This window comes from Bos indicus x Bos taurus, chromosome 17 (assembly GCF_003369695.1).
Source record: "Bos indicus x Bos taurus breed Angus x Brahman F1 hybrid chromosome 17, Bos_hybrid_MaternalHap_v2.0, whole genome shotgun sequence".
Lineage (NCBI taxonomy): Eukaryota > Metazoa > Chordata > Mammalia > Artiodactyla > Bovidae > Bos > Bos indicus x Bos taurus.
The window spans coordinates 2,752,415-2,774,666 of record NC_040092.1 but is presented as its reverse complement, the minus strand read 5'-3'; the positions used below and the strand labels follow the sequence as shown (position 1 = coordinate 2,774,666).

The window sequence follows — 22,252 nt, the reverse complement described above, 5'->3', positions numbered from 1 at the left end:
GCGTCCTGAGGCGCGGGAAGCGAGGGGGTGGCGGGCACTTGCCTCGACGGCCCGAGGGGTTGGGGCCGTATCTCCCGAGACTTGTCTGAGGCGGGAAGGCTCGGCCTCTGCGGCCGGAGCCTAGAGGCGAGCGCACGTCCCTCCGAGCCAGGTCGGTGACTACTCTGTGGGCGCGTCCGCTTCCTCCTCCTCTGGAAGTGCAGGTGATGCTGCCTCCCCGCAGGGCTGAAGTGGGAGAGGGTAGGCGAGTGGAAAGGGCGCGCAGGACGGCGCCCGGCGTCGTCGCTTCTCGCCCCGCGTCCTCCCCGCGCGTCAGGTGAACCCGGGCGGGTACGAGTGCCGCGTCGGTGCTGGGCTCATTGGTGCGCGCGAATTCGAATTCCCTGCTGTGTGGCCGAGCGAACAGGGAGAGTTTGCAGAACTTAGGGGCCACACCAGAGCCCCGAGGGCCAATTGGGCGAACACCCGCAAGTGGGAGATTAGTGCTTTTTTTTTTTTTTTTTAGTTCAAACTAGTTTACTTGTTTATTTTTGTTTGCACTGAGTCTTCGTTGCAGCGCTCGAGCTTTCTATGGTTGCCTGGTGGCATGGGGTATCTTAGTTCCCTGGCCAGGGATGGAACCCAGGTCCTCTGCATTGGGACGCCGATTCTTAACCACTGGACCACCAGGGAAGCCTCGTGGTGCTGTTTTTATCTGATGGGAGGCAGTTCAGGTTTATTGTTAGCCTCTGGATTATAGTAAATATTTGTTGAGCGAATGGTGTTAGGTCCCTGTGTACCAGCCCCAGCTGTACCACTTAGTGATGATGTGGGCCCTTCATCTATAAAATGAAGATGGTTACCATCTGCTGAGGTGGTTGTGTTAAAGCAACTAGTTAATGAAACGTGCTCAGTATTGATACTGTACCTGGGACAGAGTACCCGCTCCATGAATGCTATTTTGACTCTAATCTAGACTTTCTAGGTGGCATGGTACCCACCTAAGTGCCATAGAAGCATAAGGCTTGGAGGTCTCATGGAAGGCTTCCTGGAAGAAGTAGTTGAAATTTATTCTGCAACATGGCATATAAATTTAGGTATTTCCTTGCTTTTCTTTAGCAAGATCTCATTTCTCAGTTATTGTTAGAAGCTGCAGAATACTGTAGAAACTTCTTTAAGTTACTCTTGGATTTGCATTTTTCAAATTAACATGTGTATTAAAAAATTAGTATTGGGACTTTCCTGGCAGTCCAGTGGTTAAGATTCTGAGTTTCCAGTTTCCGGGGTGCAGGTTCCATCCTCCCTGGCCCAGGAACTAAGATCCCATATGCCGCCTGGCAGGGCCAAAAGAAAATTAATATTGAAAGCTTATATTAGAAAATAGTCTCCAGGTTGCAGTTCCAGTTTCCATTCTTCTAACTGTTCTTCCTCATGTTACTTGTAAATTGGAAGTAAATAACCTTATAGGTGATATTTTTTGATTTGTTAAATTTACACCTTGTGTCAACCATTATTCATGGGAAATAAGTACTTAGCTCAGTTTTTCTTTCCTCATCCCATCAACGTGGTTATGTGGTAATTTGTTGTTAATAGTGTTTACGTTAAATAACAAATATTCACTGTTGAACCAAATGTATGTGCCTGTGCACGCCCTCAGTTGCTCAGTTGTATCTGACTCTCTGCAACTCTGTGGACTGTAGCTTGACAGGCTCCTCTGTCCATGGAATTTTCCAGGCCAGAGTACTGGAGTGAGTTGCCATTTCCTTCTCCAGGGGATCTTCCCAACCTAGGGATGCAACCCAAGTCTCCTGCGTTGGCAGGCGGATTCTTTACCACTGGGCCATCTGGGAAGGCGCATGCTGAACCAAGTGGACTGTTGCAACTCTTCCTCTCTTGTATATCCCATCATTTTTTCTGAGAATTAATGCTTGTCTTATTTTCTAATTTTCCTAGTATTCCATGCACAGATCACTAATTTTTGATTCATGAAGAATCTGCTTACTGAAAAGTGTGCATCAAGCCACTGGTTGAATTTTCAGCAAAAAAAGATTAAGCAGAGAATGGAGAGGAAGGTCGACTCCAGGTGAGTGATGAGACTTGACAAAAAAGATAAGTGAAATTATGGCTTATTTAAAAGCTTGTAAATATTTTTTGTGTGAAAATAATAAATTCTTAAAATGTAGTTTTTTCCTAAAATCAGGAGTAGTGAGTAACAGTTTTTTGTTGATATTTTGGGTCTCTCATCTAGGGTATAGAGTATAATGCACATTTTGTACTTTATGTTACAGTCAGAATCCATTTTGGGTGTGTGGAGATATCCATCATTAAAATTCTTACTTTGAGCAGAAATAAGGATGATATTCCTGAGAAGTTATATTGAGGCTGGCTTTCTCCTTCTCCTCCTTTGGATCGTGGCTGCTTTCAGCCTGCACTAAGGTTCTTTTGATTGAAAATAAGAGACTTCAGTTCTGGCTAGCCAAGGAAAAAGGGAATTTACAAGAAAGAGACTACAATTTACTAACAAATCTCAGATTCACAGTGGTGACTTGCACCTGGCCCTTCATGAGTATCCTGCCCCTTAAGACAGAGGGACTGGTTCAGGGCTGGGCATGTGACTGCATGGGGCCAATCAGAGGTTTTCCTCTAAAGCTGGGACAGGCTTTGAAGAGTGAGACCCACCTGGTGCTGAGGTTATAGTGGCAGCTGCTGCAGTCTGCATGCTGCAAAGGCTGGGACCCTGTACGCAGGTCAGCACACTGAGAGAAGCAGGAAGAGTTGGCAATTTGAGCTGCCAGTTCTAGTCTTAAGGCTCATGTTCAGACTTCGGAAGTATGTGAGCTAGGGATTTACCTCTTTGTGCTGGCTATCTTCAGTATAACCCAGGGCTTTCCACTGAATTTGACCAGTGAGGTCCTGGTAGAAGATAGTGAGGAGAGAGGAAAGTGAGGCCAGACTGTTTATCCCCTTGGCTCCCTCCCTGCAAGATGCCTTTTGGCTTCAGTCTTTCCCAGCATCATAGTCTTTACCAATGAGTTGGCTCTTCGCATGAGGTGGCCAAACTATTGGAGCTTCAGCATCAATTCTTCCAATGAATATTCAGGGTTGATTTCCTTTAAGATTGATTGGTTTGATTTCCTTGCAGTGCAAGGGATTCTTAAGAGTCTTTTCCAGCACCACAATTCAAAAGCATCAATTCGTTGGCACTCAGCCTTCTTTATGGTCCAGTACTCACATCCGTACATGACTGCTGGAAAAACCATAGCTTTGACTATACGGACCTTGGTTGGCAAAGTGATGTCTCTGCTTTTTAATACGCTGTCTGGGCTCGTTATAGCTTTCCTTCCAAGGAGCAAGCAACCTTGCGTCCTAACTAACATGCAGAAGGTTTTTGTTTATTTATTTGGCTATGCTGGGTCTTAGTTGCAGCGTGTAGGATCCAAGTCCCTTACCAGGGATTGAACTCGGGCCCCCTGCATTGGTAGCACAGAGTCTTAGCCACTGAACCACCAGGGAAATCCCCATACAGAAGTTTCTTTCTTTCTTTTTTTTTTTTAAATAGAATCTACTAGGTCTTGGGCAAGGTGGAAGCGAGCGTAGCTGGAGAGACCTATTCAGTAGCGTTTGGTCCCTTCCTCCTGAGTAGTGCCATCTTTGTACTTCAGCCCCCATGTCCTGTACAGACTGTGTCTCAGCTCAAAATTCAGTTCTAGGAGAATGAATCTGGTTGGTCCAACGTAAGTCAAATTTCTCCCCGTGCTCTAATCAAGTTTTTCTTGGAGTAGGGTCATGGAGCTCCCAGCACAGCTTCTGAGGTCCTACCCCTGCTGATCCCACAGCTTTTGAGGGATCCATCCTCAAAAGCTGAATCCATGCCCTGACAGTGTTTAGCAGTGATCCGTAGAGAGCTTGTCAGGCCTGCCTGCCTTTAGCTTCTGAAACAAATTAACCATGGCCTTAAATTGAAACTCTGTTTCCTCAAATAGTCTGCAGCTTTAGGATGGGAAGCTTTGATAGGAGAATGGATTCCCTAGGTATTCTGCCGTAAAGCAGTCTGAGATCCACTGTGTGAGTCCTGCAGGACTCCTTGACGTTCCTTTACTCTCCTTGAACGTCTACACTGCTCATACCTAGTATTCACACCAGCTCTTTCCAGTTCCCAACTCCCGACTAGTTTCTACTCATACTTCCAAACTCAGGTCCAGTATCGTCTCTAGGAAGCCTCTTCCCACCCTGTCCCCCCTCCCCCCCAGTGTGGATGACGCACCCAGTGTGGGTGTTCCCATAACACACTAAGTTTACCTTTTTCGTGGCATTTAATGATTGGTATTCTCATTGTCGTCTTGATACACCATTAACTCTTGAGAAACTCTTAAGTGTCCAGTAAACTTTCTCTGAGTGAATAAAAAGTGTATGTGTATGTGTGCGAATATACACGTATAGCATACACAGATATACATCTCTTTAGTATCTGAAGCCTGTGTGGATCTGTTGTTTCTGTTACCTTATGCGGAGTCGAGCTTCTTTGTATGCTGGACCCGGTACATTACAGGACTGTCTCTAGGTTTATGAAGGTGCCTTCCTTCCTAAAGGGTTTGCATTTCCCTTTGTTATTCTTGGTGCATTACTATTCCACAGTCGCCTTAAACCAGTTGTAAGGCTTATGATTCCCTGACCCTCTTAGAACCCAGAGTGTAAATTCTCACAAGCCTGTAGAACTTCTGATTCACCCACACCCTCAATTTAGAGAATGGGCCCTGAGTCTTTTGGAGATGGGCTTGTGCTTTCTAAACTGATGTACCTGTCAGCATGCCAATTACTTCCATTCATTTCAGTGCATGAAGTACCAGTTAATTTGTTTACAATGAGAAATAACTAGGGAAACCAGCAGTGTATGCCTACCTGCTGCAGGAAGCCATATTATATTCTGAAGTTTTCTTAGGAAGTTTGAAATCACAGTGTGGGAACATAGTTGATACATTACCTCCAGGATGAGTGCAGAGTATTCAAATCTGACTGTGTCACCCCTCCCTACTTAGAACTTTCCAGTGACTCTTGTTGCCTTTGGGCTCCAGTCCATGCTCCTTTGCTTTGCCTTCAAGGCGTCTCCACAGACCGTTTTCTAGCCTCATTTCTCACCACTCTATGCCTCATACTCTGTTTGCAGCTGTCCAGCTCTGTAAGTTTGGGTCAGGTTCAGGAAATCCAGACTTGTTGTTATTGTTTAGTTGCTGAGTTGTGTCCAACTCTTTGCAGCCCCATGGACTGTTGCCCACCAGGTTTCTCTGTCCGTGGGATTCTCCAGGGAAGAATACTGGATCAGGTTGCCATTTCCTTCTCCAGGAGATCTTCCTGACCCAGGGATTGAACCTATGTCTCCTGCATTGGCAGGTTGATTCTTTACCCTGAGCCACCTGGGAAGCCCGAAATCCAAAGTAATGGATGCTAAACAAGATGGAAGTGATTTTCCTTTCACACATAGGAAGTCTGGAGGCAGGTGGTTACGATGATTATGTTCAGTAAGGTTCTTATGGACCCAGGACCTTCCCACTGTCCGCACCGCCATCTCTGAAAGGTCCTTATCCTTCTGGTTCAAGTGCGCAGCCATTCCGAGCAGCAGGTAGGAGCAAGATAGGAAGACAAAGTGTGCATTAGCTGGCCCTTAAGGCAGATCGTAGGAACCTGCCACCTGATGAGCCCCTATACATCCACTTAGAACTTAATTTTAGAAGGTAGCAGTAGGGGAGCCTCAGAAATGTAGCCCTTATTCTGGGCAGCCATGTGTGCAGCCAAGTAGAGGATAAATACTGGGAGCGTGTCAGTGTCCTGTGCTTGCTGTAAGCTGTCGATAGTCTTGTTTTCTCATTGTAAGACATGAGAAACACACTGAATACACATTTGTCTTTGTAGCATATTAAAAAACTGAGAAATTACTTTGCTGACAAAGGTCCACATAGTCAAAGCTATGGTTTTTCCAGTAGTCATGTATGGATTTGAGGGTTGGACCATAAAGAAGGCTGAGCATCGAAGAACTGCTGCTTTTGGTGATATTGGAGAAGACTCTTGAGAGTCCCTTGGACTGCAAGGAGATCAAACCAGTCATTCCTAAAGGAAATCAACCCTGAATATTCATTGGAAGGACTGATTCTGAAGCTCCAATACTTTGACCACTTGATGCAAAGAGCTGACTCATTAGAAAAGACCCTGATGCTGGGAAAGACTGAAGGCAGGAGGAGAAGGGGCCACAGAGGATGAGATGGTTGGATGGCACCACTGACTCAATGCACATGAGTTTGAGCAGCTCCAGGAGACGTTGAAGGACAGGGAAGCCTGGCGTGCTGCAGTCCATGGGGTTGAAGAGTGTCGGACACGACTGAGTGAACAACAGCAACGACAGCAAGCCCCAGGCTGTACTGTGTTGCTGAGCGTATTACAGTAGGTGCTTGATACTGAGAGAATAAACGAACACTGCAGGGCGCACCTGCCAAGTAAATAGTTAAATGAATTGGTCAGGGCATGCCTTCCCCCGGGCACTGTTTTGTTTTTTAAATTTTTCTTAATTTTAAAAAAGTCAAAAAAAGTCAAAGTATAGTTGATTTGCAGTGTGTGTGTTTCAGGTGTACAGCAAAGTGATTCAGTTACACATATGTATACGTTCTTTTTCATATTCTTTTCCATTGGAGGTTATTACAAGATACTGAATATAGTTCCCTGTGCTGTATACAGTGGGTCCTTGTTTATTTTATAGTAGTGTGTATCTGTTACTCCCAAACTCGCAATTTATCCATTTCACTTCCGGTAACACCAAGTTTTCTGTATTTGTGAATCTGTTTCTGTTTTGTAAATAAGTTCATTTATATCATATTTTAGATTCCCCATGTGAGTGATATTGTATGATAATTTCTTTATCTGCCTCACTTCACTTAGTATGAGAATCTCCAGGTTCATCCATGTTGCTGCAAATGGCATTATTTCATTTTTTATGACTAATATTCCATTGTGTATATATGTACCACATCTTGTCTATCTATTCATCTGTCGATGGCCATTTAGGCTTCTTTCATGTCTTGGCTATTGTAAATATTGCTGCTTTGACCATTGGGGTACATGTATCTTTTTGAATTAGAGTTTTTGTCTTTTCTCCTTGTCCCTTTTGAATGAACATTTTCAGATTCTGTCTCCTCACTTCTATTTTTCTGTGTTTCTTGGCTAATCATCATCCTCCCATTGACATTTTTTTAAAAAAAAGCAATTGTATTCCTGTGTTCTGAATTAAACCAGGCTCCTCCCTGTTCCTCATGATTGTTGGGTTTCTGGTATTGTTTTTGAAGTGCCTTCTGTTTCATCTTTCTTTCCTTCTGCCTTTCCTTTGTTCCATAAGTGAACACATTTTATATGTCTACCTACTGTGAGTGCCTGGCAGTGTGTTAGGGGCTGAGTATATATTAGCAGATAAAAGTGGTTCCTTTCATCATGAGGCCTTGTGATGGGAAACAGGCATATATGTACGGAGACAAATCTGTGGCTTCAGTTTGTGATCTCTTCCTTTCGGTGTTAGAATAGCTTAGATTTCTGGGGCTACTTCACTTACACCAGAGTTGGTATCCTTATGATCTTTAAACTTACAGAGCTGCAAATAGTTCATTGCTGCTTGACTCACTAGCTGGTGAGGGGGAGCCCAGAGTCTGATGAAAGGAGAGAGCAGTGGTCAGGGATGACTTCAGGCGTGGGCCTCCCCGTCTGATGACCTGTTTATGACGTAACAGGACTTCAGAAGGGCACTGACCTAGCACTTTTTCCTTGAGTTTGCTGTTTCATAAGCTCTTAACATTTTTAGAGCCTCTTTTATTTTTATGGTAAAAGGAGTGGGATGAAAGCCTCATTTTAAAATTTTTTGTTAATGTTTTATTTTGAAATAATTTCAAATTTAGAGAAACATTGCAAGATTGGGACAAAGAACTATATATCTTTCTCATCCCAGGTTTTCCTGTTGACATTTTTACCACATTCATCTGGTTCTGTCTCTCTCCTCCCCGCATCTCCGTCGTCTTGTCTGTCTCCTCTCAGTGTTTTTGTGTCATTTATAGACACGTGCAGAGGGGCAAAGCATTTTAGTCCCCGATACACATGCTTCTGGCTGGACTCAAACACAGCCACGCTCTGCCTTCTCCTTTCAGCTCATACTGTAGGTGAGGACCCTTCTCCAGTCTGTGTACTGCCATCTTTTCACAGTTTGTGCTTTCTGTTGACAGTTTTGCTGTTTGAAGTGGCCCCTAATCAGAGCACTGAAGTTCTGTCCAGTGTTCCTTGGTACAGGAAGACTGTGATGTACCTTAGGAAGAAAATGTAGGGGACTTCTTTGGCGGTTCAGAGGTTAAGACTCCACTCTCTCAGTGCTGGGGGTGCGGGTTCAATCCCTGGTTGGGAAACTAAGATCCCGCATGCCTTGTTTGTTGTCCATTTGCTCAGTCGTGTCCGACTCTTCGCGACCCTATGGACAGCAGCACGCCAGGCTTCCCTTTCTTTCACCATCTCCTTGAGTTTGCTCAAACTCATGTCCGTTGAATCGGTGATGCCATCCATCCATCTCATCCTCTTGTCGTCCCCTTCTCCTCCTGCCTTCAGTCTTTGCCGGGATCAGGGTCTTTGAGATGTGGCCTTGAGATCAGGCCTTGAGACGAGGCCAAAAATAAAAAAGAAAGTGTAGGCCTTCCTGGTGGCCCAGTGGTTAAGAATCTGCCTGCCAGTGCAGGGACCACAGATTTGATCCTAGTCTGGGAAGATTCCACATGTCACGGGGCGACTAAGCCTGTGCGCCCCAGCTACTGAGTCCACGCTCTAGAGCCCGTGCTCCATAATAAGAGAAACCCCTGCTAGGAGAAGCCTGTGCACTGCAGTGAAGAGGAGCCACTGCTGGCTGCCACTAGAGAAAGCCCATGCACAGCAGTGAAGACCCAGCACAGCCGGAAATAATTTTTTTAAAAAGTGTATGTTAGATGCACTTTGTCCAAGCATGAGTTACAGGGCTGTTGGCTGTGAGTTCAATGTTAAAGACTCTCCATATGTATTAAGTATGGTGTCTTTAAACACAGGCACACAGAAAACAAGGCTCCATATTGATTAGTTGATGATATTTTTTTGGCATGCAGGATCTTAGTTCCATTACCAGGGATCAAACCTACGCCCCCTGCAGTGGCAACGTGGAGCCTTGACCACTAGACTGCCAGGGAAGTCCCCATGAGAATGCTTTTAAAGACTGGCAGGAAGCTAACTATGTGTTCTCCTGTAGGGACAGTGGTTCGGTATATTCACTAGCTCAGTGCTTATGGTGGCTTTATAGAACTTACCACAAACAGTGAGAATCAAACTATGTGTTTCCTCCCTCCCCTGGGCCCTTTGTGAGTAAACTGAAGTCAGTTGTCCCCAAAATGATATTTATAGCAGAAAGAAAACAACAAAATGTAAGAAAAACTTCCCTTTTCATTTTGTCTTTTTAATATTTATTCATTTATTTGGCTCTGCTGGGTCTTAGTTGCAGCATGTGGAATCTAACTCCCTGACCAGGGTTTGAACCTGGGCCCCCTGCATTAGGAGCACAGTCTTAGCCACTGGACCACCAGGGAAGTCCCTCATTTTGTCTTTTTAGTCCCCTTTAATTTGGAAATATTTCTCAGTATTTCCTTATCTTCCATGACCTAACATTTTTGAAGAGTTTAGCTTACCTTTTATGCATATATTTGAATTTGTTCAGTGTTTCTTCATGATGAATTCAAGTTATGTATTTTTGGCAAGAATTTCACAGAAATGATGCTGTGTTCTCAGTACGTCAATATCAGGAGATTTGGTCCTATTACCATTGATATTAACTTTTATCACTTGGTATAGATGATATCTGTCAGGTTTCTCCACTATAAAGAAGTGAATAAGTGTTTTATGGGGAGATACGTTGAAACTACATTAATAGCCTATTTCTCATCAGACTGGCACCCACTTGTTTTTACATCCATTGATGATTCTTAGCTGAGTCAGTTATTCCTGTGATGGTTCTTAAAAGTTTATTAGTTGTATTCTACTGCAGAGTAGAGCTTCCCATTTTTCTTCATCTATTTATTTACTCATTTACTTACTTCAGTATGGATTTGTGGATTCCTGTTTTATTCAGTGGGTTTTAGTCTGTTACTGCCAAAATTGTCCCAGATTTGGCCAGTGGGAGCCCTTTTCGGCTGGTTCCTGTGTCCTTTCGACATTCTCCTGTCATTCTTTGAACATTTCTTTACTATCTGATCCAGTAAGATAGTGCAGCTTGTCTTGTATTTTTCTTGTCTCAGACCTGAAAGTCAGCCGTATTTCCAGGCACTGCCACTTCCTCTTAGTAGGCAGTGACATTTTAGAAACAGTATTTGAGCTCTACGTTTGCTCATTCCTGGTGGGATGTTGTTGCCACCAGATATTTCCTGCAGGCAGATCTCTGACACGTGTTTTTGAAAATCATGCTGCTGCTGCTGCTGCTAAGTCGCTTCAGTCGTGTCCGACTCTGTGTGACCCCGTAGACGGCAGCCCACCAGGCTCCCCTGCCCCTGGGATTCTCCAGGCAAGAACACTGGAGTGGGTTGCCATTTCCTTCTCCAATGCATGAAAGTGAAAAGTGAAAGGGAAGTCGCTCAGTCGTGTCCGACTCTTCGCGACCCCATGGACTGCAGCCTTCCAGGCTCCTCTGTCCATGGGATTTTCCAGAATCATGAGTTCATACCAATAAGAAAATCTCTTAATGTTTCTAAAATGGGATTAAAAGTCATAAATTTAGTGTTTGGTCAAGGTGTGTAGTTTCACATTGATGTAAAAGTTGCATAACCTGGAAATCATTCCTAGTTGTTTCTGCATGAAGAAACCTATTTCTAACTTGAAAATGATTCCCCTTAAATGACACGTTAAAGAAGTATGTGTTAGGACTGAGGTCTCCAAGGTGCCCTGCAGCTCTGTAGCTTCTGCCTAGAGCTGATCTAGTAGTGCCCACCTCCAGATGGGGTGGGCATTTCTTTTTTTTGTTGTTTATTTTAATAATTTTTATTTATTTTTTGGCTGCACTGGGTCTTTGTTGATGCACACGAGCTTTTCTCTAGTTGCTGTGAGCGAGGGCTATTCTGTAATTGCGGTGCAAAGCCTTCTCTTTGCAGTGGCCTCTCTTGTGAGGCATGGGCTCTAGGGTGCTTGGGCTTCAGTAGTTGTGGCTCCTGGGCTTTAGAGCACAACAGACTTAGTTGCTCTGCAGCATGTGAGATCTTCCCGGACCAGGGACCGAACCCATGTCTCCTGCATTGGCAGGCGGATTCTTTACCACTGAGGCCCCAGGGAAGCCTGGGGGGTGGGTGTTTTTGTCAGAGATTGGGCAGTTTATTGTCCTTGAAGTAGAGTTATTACCTTTCTGTCTTGATGAGCTTATCTTTTTAATTTCACTTGTATGTTTAAAGATATTTGCATCACGTGCAGAGATAATTTGGTTCTCTCCTTTTCTCCTCAAATTTGAGGTCTTTTAGGGACAGTGCAGTAAAGAAACCTTATTCTCCAAAGATACTGTCCACAAAGAAGCCCTCTGCATTCTCTGGGAGCCGGAGTGAGGTATCTAGGGCCAGTCACCCAGTGAAATACCATCCCTCACAGGCCCGGACCCGAAGGGGCCGGCTAAGAGAACTGCGTGTCAGGTGAGCTTGCCAGGGGTTCCCTGCCTCAGGGACTTGGTCATTGTTCCCCCTTTTTGGTTAAAACAAGGGGGTGAGTCTTATTCTCTTATCTCAGTTAATTGGAGACCGCAATGCCTGTTCGCCATGATGGAATGCTCAGAATATTTGGGAATATGCAAATGTAAAAGCCATCATTGAGTGTTTTCATTCATGGGCTCCACTTGTGCCCCACAATGTGTAAGCTATAAAGAGTCTTCCAGAAAAAGTCTAAACGTGATCCAAGAAAATGATCATTTTCTGCTACTCTTGATTAGGTCTTTGAAAGGCATCCTTTTGTTTATTCAGCAAAAAGTTATCAGGTGCCTGCCTGGCCAGGTGTGGTGTTAGATGCTGAGCGTATAAGGTGAATATGACATTCCTAGTGCAAGAGCTCACGGAAGTGTAAAGTCAAGTAGGCTTGGCAGACAAGCCACAACAGTGAAGTGTGGTAAGTGCTGTGAGGAGGGCGGATGTGGTCCCCAGGCCCATGGGGCGAGAACAGTGCACTAGCCCGGCATTGCCAGCAGTGACTTCCTGGAGAGGTGGAGTTTAGCTGAGTCCTGAAGGATAAGTAAGATTAAGGCAGGTAAAGGGCAGGAGGAAGGAGAGTGTTCCAGGCTGAACCTGGAGGTTAACTGGCCAAGACACGCTCACCTTCCTGTGTGCTCCAGGTAGCGTGCTAGGGATACTGTGAGCCACGGTCCCTGCTCTCAGGCTCAGAGTGCAGAGGGAATGATGGGCACCCTGTGAGCGGTTTCCTGGGATTCTGCATCATAACATTACTCTGGGGGCTGGATCAGGGCTGAGAGTACCAAGCTCCTTGCTCTGTTTGGTTGGGGAGAGCCCAGGAAAGCTTCACATAGGAGTGAGCGTTGAAGATGAACCTTGTTGGGTAAGCGGGCATTTGCCAGGCCTTTGCCAGGTGTTTCGGGCAAGAAGAATGTGAACAAAAGCACTAGCGTATACTTCCTGTTCCTCAATTCTGAAGTCTTTATGGACAGAGTATATTAATAGTATTTTTAAAAATAATCTGCTCAATTTTAGCTTTTAAAATCTGTCCCATCTTGTGCTATTTTTTAAAAATTTATATTAATGCAAAATAATCGGCTTTACAATATTGTGTTGGTTTCTGCCATATATCAACATGAATCAGCCACAGGTGTCCATATTATCACCTCCCTCTTGAACTTCCCTACGGCCTCCCACCCCATCCCATCCCACCCCTCTAGATTGTCACAGAGCCCCAGGCTGAGTTCCCTGTACCATACAGCAAATTCCCCTTTTTTCTGTCTGATGCAGGATTATCTATGATTCACCTTCGACTCACGCTAGCATCCCACCCCCTGAGACCATTAAATTTCCGTCTCCTTTCCAGAAAATTGATGATACAAACCAGATGGAGTTCTTAAATGTGTATGTCCTTTCTCTCCTTCTTTCAGATGCGTGGCCAGAAAGTACTTTCATTTGTGGATTCGCATGACTTTTGGAAGAGTGTTTCCCTCTAAAGCCAGGTAGTATTAGCTCAGAACACCAGACTTCCCCTGAGTTTCATCCTGGGTTTCTGTTTTGCACGAAGCCCGTGTGTAACCTTCATCCTGGCGTGTGTTTCATTCCCCCTCTGCTCCTCCCCGGCCGCCAGGAGGGGAGGATGATATAATGGTAGTCTAACACTTACTAGTCTGACTGAATGAATGTTATAAAGGAACCACAAATAAACTAGGACAGCTAAGACCCTCTCGGGGAAGAAGTATTTGCCCTGGAGAAGCAAATGAGCTCTTTCAGGTCCCTGTTGAGAGTAACAGATTGACTTGGTCTGGGGCAGAACCTAGGGAAAAGTTGACGCTGTCAAGGGGCGTGAAATATAGTCAAGTGTAAGTCCCACAGCTTCAGTTTGTCTAGGCTGCCGCCTACTGCTGTGGGTGTTAGTGAAGATCATTATGGCTGCAGTGCCCAGAGTGGACCACACGGGGAAGACACTGGGGTCAGGACACTGCAGGAGGGGCCAGTGTAGGGAATGTTTCAGAGAACTGAGAACCATTGAGAATGTTGTTTTTGTTATTCTGTTGCTAAATCATGTCCAACTCTTTTTGACCTCGTGGACTGCAGCATACCAGGCTTCCCTGTCCTTCACTATCTCCCAGAGCTTGCTCAAACTCATGCCTGTTGTGTCGGTGATGCCATCCTTTGCATCTTGTCCTCTCTCGCCCCTCTCTCCTCCCACCTTCAGTCTTTCCCAGCATCAGGGTCTTTTCTAACGAGTCAGCTCTTTGCTTCAGGTGGCCAAAGTATTGGAGCTTCAGCTTCCGCATGACTCCTTCCAGTGAACATTCAGGGTTGATTTCCTTTAAGATTGACTGGTTTGATCTCCTTGCTGTTCAAGGGACTCTCAAGAGTCTTCTCCAGCACCACAGTTCAAAAACATCAATTCTTTGGCACTCAGTCGTCTTTATGGTCCGATTCTAACATCCATACATGACTACTGGAAAAACCATAACTTTGACAAGACAGACCTTTTTGGTAAAGTGATGTCTCTGCTTTTTAATATGCTGTCTAGGTTTGTCATAGCTTTTTTCCCAACGAGCAAGTGTCTTTTAATTTCATGGCTGCAGTCACCATCCGCAGTGATTTTGGAGCCCAAGAAAATGAAGTCTGCCACTGTTTCCATTTTTTTCTCCATCTGTTTGCCTTGAAGTGATGGGACCGGATGCTCTAATCTTTTTTTGTTGTTGTTGAATTTTAAGTCAGCTTTTTCACTCTCCTTTTACGCTTTCATCAAGAGGCTCTTTAGTTCCTCTTTGATTTCTTCCATTAGGGTGGGATAATCTGCATATCTGAGGTTCTTGATATTTCTCCCAGCCATCTTGATTTCAGCTTGTGATTCATCAGAGTACATCTATTTCACATGATGTACTCTGCATATAAATTAAATAAGCAGGGTTACAGTATACAGCCTTGTTGTATTCCTTTCCCAATTTTTTTTTTAGATTAAAAAAAAATTTATTTATTTTAATTGGAGGCTAATTGCTTTACAGTGTTGTGGTGGTTTTTGCCGTCCATTGACGTGAATCAGCCATGGGTATACATGTGTCCCCTCGTCCTGAACCCTCCTCCCACCTCCCTCACCATTCCATCCCTCTGGGTTGTCCCAGCACACCAGCTTTGAGTGCCCTGCTTCCTGCATCGAACTTGGACTGGTCATCTATTTCACATATGATAATATACATATTTCAGTGCTATTCTCTCAAATCACCCCACCCTCACCTTCTCTCACAGAGTCCAAATGTCTGTTCTTTACACCTGTGTCTCTTGGTGTCTTTCATATAGGGTTGTCTTTACCATCTTTTAAATTCCATATATATGTGTTAATATACTATATTGGTGTTTTTCTTTCTGACTTACTTCACTCTGTATAATAGGCTCCAATTTCATCCACCTCATTAGAACTGACTCAAATGCATTCTTTTTTGTAGTTGAGTAATACTCCATTGTGTATATGTACCACAGCTTTCTTATCCATTCATCTGCTGATGGACATCTAGGTTGCTTCCATGTCCTGGCTATTTTAAACAGTGCTGCGATGAACATTGGGGTACACGTGTCTCTTTCAATTCTGGTTTCCTCGGGTTGTATGCCCAGCAGTGGGATTGCTGGGTCATAAGGCAGTTCGGTTTCCAGTTTTTTAAGGAATCTCCACGCTGTTCTCCATAGTGGCTGTACTAGTTTGCAGTCCCACCAACAGTGTAAGAGGGTTCCTTTTTCTCCACACCCTCTCCACATTTATTGTTTGTAGACTTTTTGATGGCAGCCATTCTGACCAGCGTGAGATGGTACCTCATTGTGGCTTTGATTTGCATTTGATAAGCAGTCAGTTGTTCCATGTAGGGTTCTAAATGTTACTTCTTGACCCACATGCAGGTTTCTCAGGAGGGAGGTAAGGTGGTCTGGTATTCCCATCTCTTTAAGAATCTTCAACAGTTTGTTGTGATCCACAGAGTCAAAGGCTTTAGCATAGGCAATGAAGTAGGTGTTTTTCTGGTATTCTCTTGCTTTTTCTATGACCCATCGGATGTTGGCAGTTTGATCTCTGATTCCTCTGCCTTTCTAAGTCCAGCTTGTACATCTAGAAGTTCTTGGTTCACTGTTGAAGTGAACTATTGTTTACTTCAGTGAAATGAAGTGTACTGTTGAAGCCTAGCTTGAAGGATTTTGAGCATTACTTTCGTAACGTGTGAAATTAGTGCAATTGTACAGTAGTTAGAACATTCTTTGGCATTTGGGATTGGAATAAAAACTGACCTTTTCCAGTCCTGTGGCCATTGCTGAGTTTTCCAAATTTGCTGGCATATTGAGTGCGGCACTTTCACAGCATCATCTTTTAGGATTTGAAATAGGTTAACTGGAATTCCATCACCTCCACTAGCTTTGTTCATAGTAATGCTTCCTAAGACCCACTTGACTTCACACTCCAGGGTGTCTGGCTTAAGGTGAGTGATGACACCATTCTGGTCATCCATGTCATTAAGACCTTTTTTGTACAGTTCTTCTGTGTATTCTTGCCACCTCTTCTTAATATCCTCTGTTTCCATTAGGTCCATGGTGTTTCCTGTCCTTTATTGTGCCATCTTTGCATAAAGTGTTTCCTTGGTATCTCTAGTTTTCTTGAAGAGATTGCTAGTCTTTCCTGTTCTATAATGTGTTTTTAAAAGCTGGAATGTTACGGGTTCTCACCCCTTCCCCCTCTCCTTGCTATGCCTTCTCCTTTTTCTGACAGAATAGCTTTCCTGATCTGGAAAACCAAGGTCTCTTGATTCAGAGTCTCTCGAACAAATTCAGCTTTTGTCTGTGTTCTCTGAAATCTTTTCCCTGTATACCTGGGGAAGGGCCCTGCTGTTCCCGTCTTCTCCCCGGGTCTTTACCAGAGAAGCTCCCGGGGTGGCCGCTCCTCCCAGCCCAGGGGTAAGGCATAGTCCACCTCTGCTTCTCCTCCTTCCCTTGGACCTAGCCCTGCCCTTTACTGCCCGGGGAGCTCTTCAGCCTTCAAGGAAATCTTTTTTTGTGTGTCTGTCTTTCTTGTTGCCACTGGGAGAACTAATCAGGCTTACACAGGAAGTCTTTTGTTTTTCTTTCTTTTTTTTTAAACTCGGTTGAATATTTTATTTATCTTCCCTGTGTTAGTTTAGAAGTTGTGTACTCTTTCATTCTTCTTTTCCTGACTGCCCTAACAGATTTGTTTAACTTTTTCAGGTATAATGTTAATTGGTTTTTTTACCCTCTCCCCAAACAAGGTTCCTTTGATCACTTTAATTCTGCCTGTCGCTGTCCCCATTTATGTGCCCTACTGTAAGGTATTTTAATTCAGTTTACATTTTAAAATCTTCAGAACAATATTTTTTTTCTTTTGGCCGCATCATGCAGCATGTGGGATTTTAGTTCCCCCAACCAGGGATCCAAAAGTAGGTCTGCTTGTGATGAATCCTCTCAGATTTTGTCTAAAAATGTTTTTACTTTGCTTTCATTTTTGAAAGATATCTCACTGGTTATAGGAAGTCTACGTTACCAGTTTTCTCCCCAGCCTTTGAAGATACTCCATTGTTTCATGACTTGCATTTGCATGCTGTTGATCTTTTGAAGATTCAGTGTTTGTCTTATTTCTTGAAGATTTAATATGATATACCTGGGTGTGGATTTTTTTTTTTTTTAAGTCTTTTAGCTCATTTTGAGATAGGTTATAGGTTTGGTTGGTGGTTTTCTTGTTTGTTTTTTTCCCCCCATTTTGTGGCATGTCTTTCTGGAATAATTTTTTTGTCCATTGTTGCTGTTCAGTCGCTCTGTCATGTCAGACTCTGTGACACCATGGCCCACATAACTCCAGGCTTTCCTGTCCATCACCATCTCCTGCAGTTTGCTCAAACTCATGTCCATTGAGTCGATAATACCATCCAACCATCTCATCCTCTGTCCTCCCGCCTTCAATCTTTCCCATCATCAGGATCTCTTCTAGTAAGTCATCTCTTCGCATCAGGTGGCCAAAGTACTGGAGCTTCCGCTTCAGTATCAGTCCTTTCAGTGAAGATTCAGGGTTGATTTCCTTTAGGATTAACTGGTTTCATCTCCTTTCTTTCCAAGGGACTGTCAAGAATCTTTTGTCCATAGGCCTGTTACTCTCCTTTTCTCCTACAGTAACTTTGTATAGAATTTGACCTCAGTTACTTTTCTGTTGCTCTTTTTTATGTGAAATTAATTTTTGTGGACTTTTACAGTGAAGTGAGCTTTAGTTAAGCTTCCTAATTGCACTCATCTCACACGCTAGTAAAGTAATGCTCAAAATTCTCCAAGCCAGGCTTCAGCAATATGTGAACCATGAACTTCCTGATGTTTAAGCTGGTTTTAGAAAAGGCAGAGGAACCAGAGATCAAATTGCCAACATCCGCTGGATCATAAAAAAAGCAAGAGAGTTCCAGAAAAACATCTATTTCTGCTTTATTGACTATGCCAAAGCCTTTGTGTGGATCACAATAAACTGTGGAAAATTCTGAAAGAGATGGGAATCCCAGACCACCTGATCTGCCTTTTGAGAAATTTGTATGCAGGTCAGGAAGCAACAGTTAGAACTGGACATGGAACAACAGACTGGTTCCAAATAGGAAAAGAAGTTCGTCAAGGCTGTATATTGTCCCCCTGTTTATTTAACTTACATGCAGAGTACATCATGAGAAACGCTGGACTGGAAGAAACACAAGCTGGAATCAAGATTGCCGGGAGAAATCTCAATAACCTCAGATATGCAGATGACACCACCCTTATGGCAGAAAGTGAAGAGGAACTCAAAAGCCTCTTGATGAAGGTGAAAGTGGAGAGTGAAAAAGTTGGCTTAAAGCTCAACATTCAGAAAACGAAGATCATGGCATCCGGTCCCACCACTTCATGGGAAATAGATGGGGAAACAGTGGAAACAGTGTCAGACTTTATTTTTCTGGGCTCCAGAATCACTACAGATGGTGACTGCAGCCATGAAATTAAAAGACGCTTACTCCTTGGAAGGCAAGTTATGACCAACCTAGATAGCATATTCAAAAGCAGAGACATTACTTTGCCAACAAAGGTCCGTCTAGTCAAGGCTATGGTTTTTCCTGTGGTCATGTATGGGTGTGAGAGTTGGACTGTGAAGAAGGCTGAGCGCCGAAGAATTGATGCTTTTGAACTGTGGTGTTGGAGAAGACTCTTGAGAGTCCCTTGGACTGCAAAGAGATCCAACCAGTCCATTCTGAAGGAAATCAGCCCTGGGATTTCTTTGGAAGGAATGATGCTGAAGCTGAAACTCCAGTACTTTGGCCACCTCATGCCAAGAGTTGACTCATTGCAAAAGACTCTGATGCTGGGAGGGATTGGGGGCGGGAGAAGGGGACGACAGAGGATGAGATGGCTGGATGGCATCATTGACTCGATGGACGTGAGTCTGAGTGAACTCTGGGAGTTGGTGATGGACAAGGAGGCCTGGCGTGCTGCGATTCATGGGTTCGCAAAGAGTCGGACACGAGTGAGCGACTGATCTGATCTGATCTGAATATCACAGAGCTCCCTCTTCTGTCCCTTTCGTGGTGTCCACAGGTGTGGAGGCTTGCTCCTCTTAACCACGCCTGGTCTGATCCTCTGTTTCCTTGTCTCCTTGTCCTTTTCCTGCTCAGTATCTACTCTGCTCCCAGCAGTTCCTCCTTGGCATGAATCCCTATCTGATTTTGAGGTCAGCACCTTCAGCTCTCACGTGAGCCGTGATTTTGGAGAGTACCAAACTCCTCTGTATTTCAGCTGCTGGTCTCAAATTGTGCCTCCACATTTTGCCTTGACTACTCACCGGCTGATTTAGGTTCTCCTGTCCTCAGGCTCCTCAGATACCAACTTCATTGCTCCTTTCAATGATGAAAGCTCAGCTTCTTTGTACTCTGGTGCTGGATCAAATCTTGGACACAGAATTCCGGGTGAAGCAGAAAAGGATAGCTCTATTGCTTTGCCAGGCAGAGAGGAGCACAGTGGGCTAATCCCACAAAACCAAGTGTCCCAACTTGGGGAAGACAGTGACAGGTTTTATAATAATTGTTCAAGGAGGGTGTGATCAGCTCGTGGACATTCTTCTGATGGCTTGGTGGTGCGGCAATTAGGAGTCCACATCATCAACCTTCAGGTCCAGCTGGTCTGGGGTCTGCATGCTGTGTATCAGTCATTATCTTCTTCCGCCTGAAGTGGGTTTTAATATCCACAGAGCAGCTCAGAGATGGGGGTCCTTTGATGGGGAAACAGGACCCTGCCCCAAGGCTGCTCTTTTCTCCTTGGTCTCCCATCCTCTCCCTTCCCTGATTAACGGCTGCTTGAATCTGCCCATTGGAACCCAGGGAAGATCATGGAGCTGAATGAAGGGTGTTTCCTGCAATCAAAGAAATGAAGGACACAAAGGCCTTGTGGCCAGGACCCCACTTTTCTTCTCTACGAATGGTGGTCCTTTGACTTGGGTGATTTGTCCTCACCTGCTTGCATTTTGGGTTTTTAGAGTTAACTTGTCACCTGGTTTTGTTGTAGTTGATACATAAGTTTTTGGTTTTTCTGCATGGTTTCTCTGTGTGTTTTATAAGGGTTCAGAGATTGAAACACTATGTGGCTGCCTTCACTCTCTTCCCCAAATCCTTTTCCTGCTTAATTTTTTTATAACTTAAATTTGACTCATTTAACTGGAAACCTCTTCAAATAATATCTATTTATATACCAAGTATTGGGAGATGCTAATTGTGTTAGAAATGCATTTGACTCCAAGTTAGAGAAAGTCAGAAGATGGCTTATGCAAATCAGGATTTGGTTTTTCTCACAGCCTGGTTGGAAAAGATGCTGATGCCGAGAAAGATTGAAGGCTAAAGGAGAAGGGGGTGCAGAGGATGAGAGGGCTTGATGGCATCACCAACTCAACGGACGTGAATTTAAGCAAACTTCCGGAGACAGTGAAGGACAAGGAATCCTGGTGTGCTGCAGTCCATGGGGTTGCGTAGAGTTGGACATGACTTAGTGACTGAACAACAGCTGTTTGGGGATGTCATCAGAGACTCAGACTTTTAGATACTTTTCAGTTCACCATCCTGAGCATATTGGCCCTTTATCCTCAGAGAGGACTGTTCTGGCTTTGCACAAAAAGGGCAAGGAAGGTTGGTATCAGCTAGACCTGTCTGTTTATCAGGAAGGCAAAACTTGCCTAAAACCCCCACCTGCATTCTGCTTTTGTCTCATTGGCTATAGCTCTGTCACGGGACTCTTTAGCTACAGAAGAGGCTGGAACAAAAACCTTCCCAGCCTTTCTAGTGGATGCTAGTGAGGAAGTAGAGGCTGGGCATGGGGTGTGGGGTATCTGCGACCCACGTCTGCCTCTCTGCATCAGAGCATTCATGTTGCACTCTTGTTCCTTCCTTTGCACTTGAGTGGTGGCAGGGATCGAGGAAAGAATACTGGGCTGGGTTTTAGGAGACCCGAGTTTCGGTTCTTAACCAGACCCTAGATAATCACTTGATCTGGGATTAAGTTACAACTCTAGGCCTCTGTTTCTCAAATTGTAAAATTGAGAAAGTTTGTTCTCTAAGCATCTACCAGAATTATAATTCTGATACTGTGTTTTCATTGACTTTGAAATTTGTGATGGAGTGGGTATTTTCAGCTTGCAATCTCTTTTTCAATCAAATGGGTTATAACTTTGGGCAAGGTTGGGTGTATTGATCCCCCCCCCCCTTTTTTTTTGGTCTTTTCCCATACTGAATTATTTATTTCTCACTTTCAGGAACATTAGGAGAGAATGATATCACACCAGAAGTTTGAGAATAATGCCTTTATGTGCTTGGAGAATGTTTTGACGTCTATAAACCGTAGTTGTTCTATGTTTTACTTGGCGCCCCACTCCAGTGCTCTTGCCTGGAAAATCCCATGGATGGAGGAGCCTGGTGGGCTGCAGTCCATGGGTCACGAAGAGTCAGACACGACTGAGCGACTTCCCTTTCACTTTTCACTTTCATGCCCTGGAGAAGGAAATGGCAACCCACTCCAGTGTTCTTGCCTGGCGAATCCCAGGGACGGGGGAGCCTGGTGGGCTGCCGTCTATGGGGTCGCACAGAGTTGGACACGACTGAAGTGACTTAGCCACATTAATATATGGAACCAGAGTAACCACTGAATTAGTAAGGGCAAAAATAATATAGTATGGGTCCTTAGGTAAGGCCATCTTAGGTAGGAAGTAGTCACTTCTCTTTCTGAAGAGAAGATCTGAACAAAATTACTGAGCTAATTTGGGAAGTAGATAAAAACATCACTTCCATTTAGAGTATTTAGTTTATCAATATTTATTTCTCATTCTTAACCGAGGCCTTGCTTCCTATTTTCTTGAGAAAATAGAAGTAACAGAGGAGACTATCACTGCATCTCCCCACAGCCAGCGTCTGTCACCATGTGGCTTGCTTTCCCTACCGTGAGGCAGATGAACTGTCCAGGTTCTTGTCTCTGGCAACATCTTCTGGTGCTGCACTTTCCGGTGCTTA

At 44.3% G+C, this 22,252-nt stretch overlaps 1 protein-coding gene across 1 annotated transcript in view; it reads left to right on the top strand.

Moving 5' to 3' along the window:
* The window catches only part of SFI1 (SFI1 centrin binding protein), an 87,951-nt gene continuing 65,699 nt past the window's right edge, over positions 1–22,252 (top strand). The window contains exons 1-4 of the mRNA XM_027513554.1: positions 1–151; positions 1,933–2,062; positions 11,502–11,675; positions 13,133–13,204. Of these exons, the coding sequence (XP_027369355.1) occupies positions 1,965–2,062; positions 11,502–11,675; positions 13,133–13,204 (344 nt within the window). The 5' untranslated portion in view covers positions 1–151; positions 1,933–1,964. The remainder of the gene's footprint in view (positions 152–1,932; positions 2,063–11,501; positions 11,676–13,132; positions 13,205–22,252) is intronic.